Source organism: Dermacentor variabilis, chromosome 6, assembly GCF_050947875.1.
Source record: "Dermacentor variabilis isolate Ectoservices chromosome 6, ASM5094787v1, whole genome shotgun sequence".
Lineage (NCBI taxonomy): Eukaryota > Metazoa > Arthropoda > Arachnida > Ixodida > Ixodidae > Dermacentor > Dermacentor variabilis.
The window spans coordinates 30,837,145-30,850,921 of record NC_134573.1 but is presented as its reverse complement, the minus strand read 5'-3'; the positions used below and the strand labels follow the sequence as shown (position 1 = coordinate 30,850,921).

Sequence of the window (13,777 nt, the reverse complement as noted above, 5' to 3'; positions counted from 1 at the left end):
TCTGCGTTGACTACAGTCACATCAACAGGATAACAAAGAAGGATGTTTATTCCCTGCCGCGCATTGATGATGCTCTTGACTGCCTTCACGGATCCCAATACTTTTCATCAATTGACCTCCGCTCCGGCTATTGGCAGATTAGCGTCGATGAGATGGACCGCGAGAAAACAGCCTTCGTCACACCGGAAGGTCTGTACCAATTTAAAGTCATGCCGTTTGGATTATGCAATGCGCTAGCTACATTCGAGCGCATGTTGGACTCTCTCTTGCGCGGCTTGAAGTGGTCTACATGCCTCTGTTACCTCGAAGATGTGATTGTGTTTTCGCCGAAATTTGAGAGCCACCTGCGGCGCCTCACAACCATACTCTCCGTGTTTCGCAGGGCTGGCCTTCAGCTAAACTCCTTTAAGTGCCATTTCAGTCGCCGTGAAATTAACATGCTCGGCCATCTCGTAAACGCCGCCGGTATCCAACCTAACCCACAGAAAGTTCACGCCGTGCGAAATTTCCCTGTACCTTGTTCAACAAACGATGTCCGTAGTTTTCTGGGCCTATGCTCTTATTTCCGGCGATTTGTGAAAAATTTTGCCGACATCGCTCAACCTCACACTGACCTTCTTACGAAAGACGTCTCTTTCTCTTAGGGACCTCTGCAGGAGAAAGCCTTTTCTACCCTGATTGAGCGGCTTACAACTTCCCCAATTCTGTCACACTTTGACCCTTCTGCGCCCACTGAAGTGCGAACTGACGCGAGTGGTCATGGCATCGGCGCTGTCCTCGCTCAGCGTCAACAGGGCCAAGACCGTGTCATCGCTTACGCTAGCCGCCTTCTTTCCACGCCCGAACGAAATTACTCCATTACCGAGAGAGAATGTCTCGCGCTCGTATGGGCGGTCGCGAAATTCCGGCCGTACCTTTTCGGTCGGAGCTTCTGCGTCGTAACCAATCATCACCCCCTCTGCTGGCTCTCCTCTTTGAAGGACCCAACTGGACGACTTGCACGTTGGGCATTGCGTCTACACGAATACATATTCTATTATGTATAAGTCAGGGCGCCTGCATAAAGACGCTGACTGCCTGTCCCGCAATCCCGTGGATCAACTGGGCGATACCGATGCAGACTTGGACATCAGTGTTCTATCCATCTCCGACTTCCTCCATATTGGCGACGAGCAGCGCAAAGATCCTGTTATTCGAACACTTATGGACTGCCTAAGCTCCTCGCCCAATGACCTGTCCCTCCGCATGTTCACCTTGCGCGATGGAACTTTATACCGTCGTAGCGTTCGTCCTGACGGCTCGGAGCTCCTCCTCGTCGTTCCCAAGCACCTTCGACTAGCCGTGCTCCAGCAACTTCACGGCGCTCCTAGTGCTGGACATCTGGGCATCACTCGTACATACGACCGCCTGTGGCGCCGCTTCTTCTGGCCCGGCATTTATCGCTCTGTGTGCCGTTATGTCACTTCTTGCGACCTGTGTCAGCGCCGGAAGACGCCTGCTACGCCTCCCGCTGGTTTGCTTCAACCAATCGATATCCCCACAGAGCCTTTCTTTCGTGTGGGCCTAGACCTCCTGGGCCCCTTTCCAATTTCTATCAAAGGCAACAAATGGATTGCTGTAGCAACTGATTATGCCACGAGATATGCCATCGCGCGAGCGCTACCAACCACCTGCGCTACAGACGCCGCTGACTTCTTACTATACGACGTCATCCTGCACCACGGCACCCCTCGTCAGTTGCTGACGGATCGCGGCCGCTGCTTTTTATCTAAGGTCGTCGATGACCTGCTCCAGTCCAGCGCAACTGAACACCAGATTGCTACCGCGTACCACCCTCAAACGAACGGCCTCACCGAGCGACTCAGCCGCACGCTAACTGAAATGCTGGCCATGTACGTTTCCGACGATCATCGTGATTTGGACGTCGCTTTACCATACATCACTTTCGCATACAACTCGTCCCGTCACGACACTGCCGGATTTTCACCATTTTACCTTTTGTATGGCCGCAACCCCACCTTGCTCTTTGACACGTTGCTACCTACCGCAGTACAATCACCCAGCACTGGTTACGCTCGCGGTGCTATTGGTTTAGCCGCCCAGGCCTGAGATGTCACCCGTAATCGCCTCACACTCTCGCAAGCTTCTCAAAAGCGACGCTACGACCTTCGACACCGAGACCATCATTTTTCACCTAGTTCCCTTGTCTTTCTCTGGACGCCTTCACGGCGCGTCGGCTTGTCGGAAAAAATTACTTTCCCGGTATTCCGGTCCGTACCAGATCTTACGCCAGCTGTCCGACGTGACATACGAGGTCGCCCCAGCCGGTCAGCCTTCAGAGCATCGCAACGTCACCAGCGATGTTGTTCACGTCGCCAGGCTTAAGCCCTATGTCCCCCCATTAAGTGAGGCTCTATAATTTGCACCGGGACGGAGCTAGTTCACCGGGAGGGTGATGTTACAGTGAAGGGAACGAAGAAGTTGGATTGGACTAGACGAAGACGAAGTTTGGCAGCTGCCTGAACGCCATATACGCCAGTTGTAAATATACGTTATTTTACACTCGTGGCCCTGCTTTCTTCCTGCAACAAAATGTCATACCCGTAGAGGAATTGAAAAGTTATGCGTGGTGGTAGATGCCTAAAATGTCGCGTTTGCAAAACCGAGAAAGACAGTATGAAGTAACCGGCAATTGTACTTCGTTCGTTTTACGCCCGCAATAGTTTCGAACGCCCACAGTACACGATTCATAGTGAAAGGTTGGTCATTATTTCTACCGCAATAGTTGAACACTTCCTTACGTTAGGCGCACAACAAGATTAATTTTACCTTGCTGTGTAAAATTGCATCTACCGCGGTTCGAAACCAAATGTGGTGCTTAGCAGCATACTGAATAGGCCAATAATTTGAGGCGCGGACATATGAACAGCACGGGTGACCATTGTAAAAATGGGAAACGTAATTCAGAAGAAAATGTTGATATACTCCCATTATAATGATTGGCAATAAATCTAACGATAAAGAAACGCAGGATACGTCTTACGGCTTCTCGTCGCGTGGTAAAATTTTCAGGTGCCAAGAACTACGTCCCACGGCTTTTTCCAAAGATGCTAGCGTTAGCCACCAGACAAGTCCTTCATGCTAGTAATAAGCTTTTATTTGCAAAGTACTTGGAAAAATGTGATTTCGCATCCGCTTTACATGTTTGACCTCTTGTTTGAAGGCAAAAATTCTCTTTCACTTGTGGTTTTAGCTTTTCCTTCATTCTTCGACTTCCTGCGCACTTTTCTACAGAAGTCCGCCCATTGCATCTCAGTTACCTGGCAGTTCGCGCTGGCACTGTTGCGGCACCTATCAAGGGTTGCTTGGCGCTATATTAAGTTATTTGTTCCAAATAAACACGTTAAACGCTCACCAAGGACAGCACTTTTTGGCCGTGGTGTTTGTGCTTGGTGTTTAGCGGTGATGGGCAAGTTGGCTCCCGAGGATGCACCACCAGGTCGTGGCTCCAGACCACAAAAGCCTCCAGCCTCCTGCGCACATGGTCGTGCCGCATTAGTTCCACCGGTTTTGAGAGGATACAACATTTTGTGCCCGAATCCAAATTACCCTAAAGGTGTTCGGGTCTCAGAATGACATGCTCATCTTTCTTTATTTTTATGGCATTTGCGAGACAATCCATCCTAAGGTGAAGCCAAAGCCTCGTGCTCCTTCATTTGTACAGTACACAGCACACATTAGCTTATTGTGCAAGCAATTTAGAATTTGCTTATATGATTTGTAATGCCGACTTGGCTGTATTCTCGATTAGTTTCATTACTTTACTAGCAGTGGAATACCACATAGCCGCACTACCACTGTAGTGATATCTTCAGAGGGAGATGGAAAGAGTGACAGTCATCAATAAGGTCGTTTAGGAGATGCTATTAGCTGACAATTTCCGGCAAGAGCTTGTGAAGGTCATCGCAGTCAACAGGAGAGAGGCTCTAATTGTGTAGAAAATGATTTCTGTCGTAATGGTAGTGTATCATTACGAGAACACAACATTGGCAGGCGCCAATGGTGTTTTTTCTGAGGGAAAAAATTTGCGCAGAAACCACAATGGGAGTTGCCCAAATATGCGTAATCATTGAGCCGCTTCCTTGTCGCAACGCTGCCCGGTGTCATTATCAATAGTATGAAACTTGATCCCACCAGTACAAACGACAGCACTACGGCGATACGACCTGCTGCCGACGGAGGCGCAATGTTATTTGATGACGTAAGCAAACCACTGCGCTGATGACATTCCGATTATTATAGGTCATTATGACTATTTAGCGCCTCATTCATGCGCGTTGAACCGCACTCCCGCCGCGGCTGCGTCCTGCGCGGCCACGTCGACCGTATTTTTAAATCCCTCTACGATGGCGACAAAGAGCGCCGACTGCTGACAGCCTTGTGCGCTCTGTGTTCTCGCCGCTGAGTTCCCGTCGAAGAGAGAGGCAGCAAGACGGCGGATTCAATCGCTGCGGCTCGTGTGATATTTAAAGCGGTCGTCATATGAGAAGCACGGAAGGACGTATGCTTTTTCTCGCTGGGCAAGCATATAAACGGTTACGCATTTATTATTGAGGCGACCGTGAAAATGTGCATCTAGCTTCATTGTTAACGCTCAAGTTTCTGCCCCGTATGTTTGCGTTACTGGAATGTAGTTATTGTACGCTTTTCTTTTCAACGACAGTGTTAAGCTAACAGTCAGGACTTTGTAAAGACAGCTGTATGCACTTCAATCAGCATTTATTTCTCTGTAAATTTCGTTCTCTTGATCAGGGTGCACCAGTCTGTAATTGATCTATATAAATGTACTCCTGCTCACTCTAGAAGCTGACTGGCGATTATGAATTCTTGTTTCTTTGGCAGGCTATATTGAACATTACTTTCGTCTTCTGCATCCTTATAGTCAACCCAACTCGCGCTTTCTCGGTTAAGGTCCTGAGTCATTTGTTGCAGGTCCTCTCGAGTGTTGCTGACAAAGAAGTTCAACAGAAGCTCGATCTTAGTTAAGAACCGCGCAAAGAGCAGTGGAACAGAAAATATTAGGCGTAACGTTAAAAAACAAGAGCACAGCGGTGTGGATCACGGAGCAAACGGGGATAGCTGATATTCTGCCATTAGGAGAAATAAAATGGAGCTGGGTAGGCCGTATAGTGGGTAGAGCAGGTGACAGGTCGACCATTAGAGTTACAGAATGGAGCTCATGGAAAAGGAACGCAGTCGAGGACGGCAAAAAATTAGGTGGGGTGATGAAAGTTGAACATTCGCAGGTGCAAGTTAGAATCCGCTAGCGCATAACATGGGTAGTTCGGGATGGCTTGAAGAGGCCTTCGTTCTGCAGCGGACCTAAATATAGGCTGATGATGATCAAACAGCGCGAGGTAAGTTGCGGCTAATATCTTATGCAAAAGGATTCGAAATTTTCGGACCTTGGAGAACAGCAACTGTTTTCGCAACGTGCCGCGGAACCACCCTTCTTCCCCCCCCCTCCCCTCTGGTTTTTTACTTTTTTTCGCCACCGATTTGCTAATCCTCAGCTCCGCGATAATTTCTGCTATAAATAAATTGGACGGCTATGAAATGAGAACAAAACAAGCAGTGAACTCGTCGAATATAATAAACGTTGTAAAATCAACCAAAGCGGGAATTGGGTCGGATTCATTTAGGCCTCTCGTGGAAGCCGCTTTTGGAACCCCTGCCTTAAGCATTCTGGAAACAAAGCTCCCCTTAATATTACCGGATTATTACAAACTGCAACATTAACCACCCAAGGACGGCGTTTTATTGCTGTGCGGCCATAAAGCTTCGCCTTGAGCGGTCAATATAAGAATGTCTTAGTGGTGGGAAAATACAACTGTAATTCAAATACGCACTGTGCGTAGGCGTATGGCGAGAAGTAGGCGCTCCGACGGTCCTCGTCAGCTGGTAAGATAACAGAGAAGAACTTGTCTCTTGTCTTCATGAACTCGTACATGGCCTGTAGGAGAGATCACACGCTGGCGAAAACATTTAAACCGTGTAAAGTTTCATTTCTGATAAATCTGCTCTTTTTGAATCAGTGTACACAACTTGCCCCTTCACAATTCCATCTGTGGGGCACTCTGTATGTGACAGGGACAAAAAGAACTGCTATATAGTGCACTTGTATCGGTATGGTGGTCTGGTGATGTAACTCGACGTCAAAATTAAAAACAGGATGACAGGAGACTAAATTGATCGGGAGTGGCCAAAGCTGGCTGAAGGCAATTTGTGGGGAAGGCGCTTCCTGAGCGTTTCTCAAAGCAGAACGCATTTCTATCGGCGTTTCAAAATGCGCTTCTGGTGGAGGACACGGCGGCGCACTGAGGAATCACGCACGCCGAAAGGTGATAAGAATCAGAATGGGCTCAAAGTTCCTGATTGAAGCCTCAAATAAAATCCGAAGAAAGTACGGCGAATTATTTTGCTCAGATTTGTTTTTAACCAAAATGACTTAGTGAAAGCAAATACCTGACGGTTAAGACGATGGTCATCTTGCCACATGTGAGCTTACATGCATTCACATACAAAGAGCATAGGGAGGGCAAGGTATCCCGTCAGCCTTCTGCCCAAGCAATCGTCCATTTTCACTGTCACTGCGATAAAAACAAAAAAGCAGGGAAGACGAGCCCTGGACCGCTCAGTGTACGCACTGCTGCTACTGCGGTGGATGAAATGTGTAGGTTCATTGATGGCACCCCGGGCTAACGATATTCTTAATCGTTTACTACCTTGCGACAATCTACTCCTTCAATTACTAGACTACTGATCAGAAATAATTCTCGGGGGAAAGTGCCGATGATGTTGTAAAGGAATTATTGCGATGTAGTGAAAGGTTTGCAAAACAGCGAGAGAAGTAATCTGGTATGGTGATTGGTGACTGAGTGCAGGAGGAAACAAGGGAAAGTTGGGTGGCCAAGGCGTGACTCAAGCAAATCGCAGGGTGTTTTAAAGAGAACGTTGTATTTGACAATTACCATAGGTGTGTCTTGCCGGAATTTCAAGCCTATTCATTACGACTCTCTACTGACATACTGCTAGGAATAAATTCCCGTTCTAGTTCTGTTCGCGTACCAAATACACTGACACCTAATTCCTGCATTGTTAAATGAAATTATGGGCACTGCAGCTTCTCTATTGACTGCTTCTCTAAAGCTTTGATATTTGTGCAATAACTACAGTGTTTAGGAAGAGGGTCTCCAAATATGGAGCACGATTCAAGAACGAGATATTTGCCGAAAATAACTTCTAACCTAGGCGCAACAAATTCCACACTAAAAAATTGTATGTTTCGCCACTTGCTATATTCACACACAAAAGAAACTTTCTGTAGAAAATAAACGCCGCAGTAAGTACGGCAAATTCTACAATTATGTAAACGGAAAAGGCTGACACTTCGTATTAAGTAGCACTTATAACTCCTATATACTAGAAAATTTCTAACTACTTCGCTAATGAGTCACAGTTTTAATAAAAAACAATATGGAGATAGTAGCTAATGTTTACACTTATAAACAGAGTCGATAAATCAATCAGCAGTGTCTTGCGCTTCCACGCACTTCAATACACGCGGCTACAGTGCGAAATTTTGCAAGCTCACCTGTTCATGCCCTGTTAGTTAGCTTTGCAAGAAACATCGTATGGCACCACGATTATACAACGTTTCGTATGAGGGTTTTCAACTTGATCGAAGTATTCGCTTAATAGGCAAATGTGATACAAAAAACACTTCACAAATGACTCCGACAGGTCGACAAACCCCAGCGCTTCCAGAAGATCAGAAGAACCGCTAATGAGTTTACTTATGCTACGCAAATTCTATTTTATGTACCCCTTGGCGCGATGTATCATATACATGGATTACAGTTACTGCATTAGCTAGCGTTCAAAGAGAATCTCGGTAACCGTACTAAAGACGGCAAAAAAGCACTGAATAGGCGGAATAGTATAAATAGCAATGAATTAAGCGTCTTGGCTGGCTGCTTCTCGCGCGCTGTGTACTCACAAAGACAAACTCGTTGATGGCATAGTCTGAGGTGGTGAAACTCTCCGGGCGGTCGATGTGCACCAGGAGGCCGTCGAACTCAAACACGCGCAGCCAGTGTTCGGCGTTCGCCATGAGCGCTGAGCGCGCGCCCTCGGTGCCTTCGACGGGGTGCGCGAACAACCGGCTGTCCGTGTCCGGGCCCCCCACGGCCAAGAGAGCCCGCAAGCGTACAGGGCGTTTGTGCTGTCGCTTCAGTGCTGAAACGGCGCTAAGTCCCGCTGCGTAGCGGAGGATCAGTACAATCATTATCAATTATCAACACAATTACCAGTACAATTATCAGTACAATTATCAGCACAAGTGGATGTATTATTCTTCCGCTGTGCCACTGAAAATGTGAAATTGTCACATTCCTATGGATATGCTAGTTTGCGTGACAAAATTTCTTAAGGCATCCCCACCCTTCGCGACAACTTCATACTTATTTTTGTCTGCATGCATCTCCGCGGCCACTGGCCGCTGTCACAATGACGGCATTTTATTTCCCCAAAAACGCTAACTAGGAAATCATTCTTTTCCTACCGTCTGATGAGTGGAACCGCCTTCCGAAACTTATAGACGGCATGACGAGTAATCAGTACTTGCGCGCTACCTTAGCAAACTGAGTTTCGCACTGACTCACACAAGTCAGCTCACACAAGCGGTTCCTTGCCACAGTCCGGTTTTTCGTCTGGCAACATCGAGCAACTATGCACGAGGGACAGCCGCTTCGACTACATATTGCACCATTGTACCACCGGACTGGGGTGAGTTGGGGCACACCACCGCAACGACGGTGGTCACGAAAATCCCGTTCTTGGCACATGTTTTCGTGCTGCGCTTCGTATTGTCGCTTCGGCTGAGATTCCACGGCAGCCACACGTTTCTGGCTTATCACCAAAGCGCTCCCGCCCAGATGCTACCCATTGCCTTAACGATTCTTCGTAAGTCACCTCACACAAGCCGTTCCTTGCCACAGTCCGGTTTTTCGTCAGGCAACATCGAGCAACTATGCACGAGGGACAGCCGCATCGACTACATATTGTACCTCCGGAATGGGGTGAGTAGGGGCACGCCACAGCAACGACAGTGGTCCCAAATATCCCCTTCTTTACGCAGGTCAGTTACCTTCCGAACGCGGTTTGTGTTCTCTCTAGAAATCGCTGTTTTCTTGCGGTGTCGTGCTCCCCTTGTGTTATAGGAACTTGTTGCGGGCTGTTGTGAGAAATATTATCTCTATACATCAATGCTAAAACAATTATTCTGCTCCTGTTGCCGTCGGGAGATGTAGAATTAAACCCAGGGCCAAATGACGTTTCACCGCTGTCCATTGAAACTATTGCAAAGGCCATATCTCGCATAGAAACATCACAAAGCTCTGTTCTGTTCGAACTTTCTTTAATCCGAGCATCACAGAATAGCTTCGAGACCACCGTGACCAGCCTTTCAGCTCGCGTTGATGCCCTGGAGAAGATTTTCCAGTAGACTCAGCCAAACAAAATAGGTTTAAAGGTGGACGTGAATGGCAGCCTTGCAAAACTTTCCACTGAAATCAAAGTTCTTACTGAAAAATGCGATGATGCAGAAAATCGCCTGCGTCGTTAAAACTTACTTTTTTGTGGAATTCAAGATACAATGGGGGGGGGGGGGCGAGACTTGGCTTGAGCCCCAGACGAAAATAGTGTCATTCTGCTCCGAGAAACTCGGTTTATCCGTTAGTATAGACGACTTGGAGCGTGCACACCGACTTGGCCATTACCAGGAAGACAAAACTAGGCTTATTATTGTAAAATATGCAAGATTTAAATATAAATCAAGAAATCTTGCAGTTGCTTCTAAGCTCAAGGGCACGAATTTTTCGATTCGTGAGAACTACTCAGCCGGAGTTCGACAGGTGCGAAGGAAACTTTATCTTCATGAACAACAGAGCGGCAGATCACTTAAACTTCGATTTGACAGGCTGCTGCTTGATGGCAAGCAATTCACGTACAATGCTGAATCTGATTGTATAGTTGAACTGAGGGCATAGCGGTCACTGCGTCTCTCCAGGCATGCGCGTCCCTCTTCTCCCCCCAGACCTGCCTCGCCTCGATTACTGTCCCTGTTTATCAGAATATGTCGGCCTTGTTCGCAAACGTGCGTAGTTACCTGCCTAAGAAAGACGCCCTAGAATCTATCTTGAAAGACAACAATACTGACCTTGCTATACTTACGGAATCTTGGCTGCATCCAAATATTGCTCACCACGAGCTAGTATATGGTAGCCTAACATAAGCTGTTCACAGGCTTGACAGGTTGTTGCGCAGGGGAGGCGGCATTTTGATTTTTGTGAAGGAAAGTGTTCCTTCATATGTCACCAAATTGAACTGTCAACACGAAATTTGCTGTGTAAATATATCAATTCGGTCAAGTATGACTGTGGTAATTGCTTGTTAATTGCTTGTTATCGCGCTCCTGGCTGTTATGTTTATTTGAACCATGAACTAAATTCTGTACTAGCGAATCTTTACTCACGCTTCCCTTCTGCGAATTTTACGCTGTGTGGCGATTTTAATTTTCCGGACATTAACTAGGCAAATCTAGAGGCACATAACCGGCAATCCAAAGATTTTCTTGACACAATCCTTACATCCAACTTTACTCAGACGGTTAATATGGCAACCCGTGGGGAGAACATTCTAGACCTTGTCCTTGTTTCTAACCCCGAAATAATAAAATCGCTATCATTCGTTGCTGTCCTAAGCGACCACAAATTACTGCTATTTATTCTCTGCATCGCAGTTCCTTTCAGACAGCCCTCGACCAAACACATTAGAGAGTACAACAAAGCACATTTTAGCAAAATTAACAATGAACTAAGCACATTTTTTTTATTTTTTTCGTGAGACTGCTCCTTCTCGTACAGTAGATGAAAACTGGTTGCTGTTTAAGAATAAGTTATTACGGCTTGTTGAGAGACATGTGCCTCTTGTTCGCATTCGCGGTGATTTAGGAAAACCCTGGCTTTCTTACACCCTTCGGAGGATGTCGGGAAGGAAAAAAGGTCTCCTTCGTGATGCAAAGCGCTATAAATCTTGTTCAAAGTGCGACAAGCACTTTAAACGCCTGCGCAAATACACTAGCAGTTTGAGACAATCCGAAAAGAAGTTCTTCCACCACGATTTGCCTAACATCATACGTATGAACACCAAAAAATTTTGGAATATTTTGAAACCAAACAATAGCTCCGATAACGTTTCCTTGACTTATTCTGACGGTTCAAACTTGCCGCTTGATGAGCGGTCAGACGTAATGAACTTATATTTTCCTTCTGTTTTCACTCATCAGCCTGCACTGAAGGACTTTGATTTGCCCAGCCAGAGTTTTTCTCTCATGTTTCCTATTACGATAATTTCTCAAGGCATTATGAAACTTAGCGAAGACCTAACGATTTCTAGTGCCTCCGGGCCAGATAACATCACTGCTAAGATACTAAAAGGTACGAAAGAAATTCCCAGTCTAGTATTACAAATAATTTTCACCCAGTCTATTACTGATAGTTCACTTCCAAATGACTGGAAGATAAGTAAAGTGGTACTGGTAGCCACTCTGATCCTTCCAATTAGCGCCCCATTTCCTTAATGAGTAGTCCGTGTAAACTCCTAGAACATATAATATATTCGCAAATAGCATGTCATCTCGGTGATCATTCCCTCTTTTTTTTTACACTCAGCACGGTTTCCGGCCAAGTTTTTCATGCGATACACAGCTTTTTGAATTTATTACTGTACTTCACCTGAACTAAGAGTCATCTTTTCATACTGACGTCATATACCGAGACTTTGCCAAAGCATTTGACGGTGTTCCCCATCAGCGGCTTTTGGCCAAACTTTCATGCCTCGGTGTCGACCCTCTCGCACTTTCATGGATCTCTTGCTTTTTTACTAGTCGACTCCAGTACACAGCTGTCGGAAATCATTGCTCAACCACTGCTAGCGTCATCTCCGGAGTACCACATAGGTCCGCCCTCGGTCCCCTTCTCTTTGTCATCTTCATAAATGACCTTTCTAACGGCATATCATACAATATCCGACTTTTTGCAGATAACTGCGTAATCTATCGTCGCATTACAGACCCAACCAACCATGCAATGCTGCAAATAGACATACATTTATTAGAAACCTGTTGTTTAAATTCTTTAATGAAACTGAACATCTCCAAATGCAAAGTTATGTATTTATTCCGTAAACACTCTAACAAGAATCACCCGAACTTTTTAAACTCGACAGTCCTGTCCACCGTTGAATCGTATCGTTATCTCGGTATCACTATTAATAGCAAGTTGACCTGGTCCGACCACATAACAAAATTTGCTACCGACACAAATAAACCACTTGGTTATGTCAGGCGTACCCTTGTGCTGTGCCCCTCATCCACAAGAAAACCAGCTTATGAAACTTTCATTCGAAGTAAACTAGAATACGCCTCAGCTATAAGAAGCCCGCACCAAGCATACATAATTAATATATTAGAATCAATACAAAATCGTGCCGCTAGATTCATCACTTCCAGGTACAGCCATGAAGAAAGTGTCAGTGCAATTAAATCATCTCTAGCACTCTAACCATTGGTGTTGCGTCGGAAAATTGCAAAACTGTGCCTTTTCCAGCGACTTTATTATAACGTCCCTGAACTGCATGGAAGGTTTCTAATCCCACCAACCCGTACATATTGTCGCCTTTTTAGCTCTTGCAGCAAGCAGCGCTTGCATGGTGCAACATTTTCCTTTAATCAATCGTTTTTGCCTAGCGTCATTGCGGAGTGGAACAATTTACCAGATAGAGTTGTCAATGAGCGCAACCCTATTACCTTCAAGCAGCTGCTTACTGATCACCTTAAACCCTAACCTTATAATGTCCGTACTGCGCCTTCATTGTATTGCGATTGCCATCTTACATAGTGACTCTTCCGCTGATTTGCTTTTGCATTATATTCAGAGTGGCTCTTGGTTTTTCTCTTTTTTTGTTCTGATACGAATCCACAGGCCCAGTTTTGTAAGAAATTGTAACCATATGTTTGTATCCTTATCTTCTGTAATCCCCCTTATGTAATACCCCGACAGGGGTCTTTAAGGAAAAATAAATGATGATGATGATGATGATGATGATTACTATTTTCTTCGGGCTTTTATTCGGCTCAGTTCAGATTCAACTTCAGAATAAAGTGCAGGTTTGAACCGTCTTGATAGGGTTTACGTTCGTTTGCATTTCCTAGCAAGAATAAGTTAAATAACATGAACGTTTTTCCTATAATAAAGTATCGCAGCTTCGTTCGAAGCACTGAATGCGATAGCAAGGTAGCAAAGAAGGCAAGTGCAATGCACTCATTGGAATCCATGTTTGGTGATCATTGGTTGAAATGTTTCATTTAAATGCTGTGCGAAAGAGAAGTCCGTGCATATAAGTTATTGCACTTTAGTTTATGCACAGTATAAGTTGTCGTGTCATCGCAGACATTTTGTGCAGTTAGTACTGACGTTAACGTGCATGTAACTTTTCGTCTTGTAACTAGCGTTTTGCAGCATAGCGAATACCGACGTGCCCGGCAAGCTTCTTCTTGGCTTTTGTCATGAGAATTTCTTTATTCGCGCCCATGACTTCGACCGAAGCTATCGCACATCTCGTATAACATATGGGAGTCTAATTGACTTCTAGTATG

General features: G+C 45.7%; 1 protein-coding gene across 1 annotated transcript in view; it reads right to left on the bottom strand.

The window, feature by feature from the left end:
* Positions 1-13,777, bottom strand: part of LOC142586080 (uncharacterized) — a 108,236-nt gene that overhangs the window by 25,617 nt on the left and 68,842 nt on the right. Inside the window, exons 4-6 of the mRNA XM_075697340.1 lie at positions 8,060-8,319; positions 5,910-6,013; positions 3,416-3,533 (exon numbers count right to left, since the gene is read on the bottom strand). Of these exons, the coding sequence (XP_075553455.1) occupies positions 3,416-3,533; positions 5,910-6,013; positions 8,060-8,319 (482 nt within the window). The remainder of the gene's footprint in view (positions 1-3,415; positions 3,534-5,909; positions 6,014-8,059; positions 8,320-13,777) is intronic.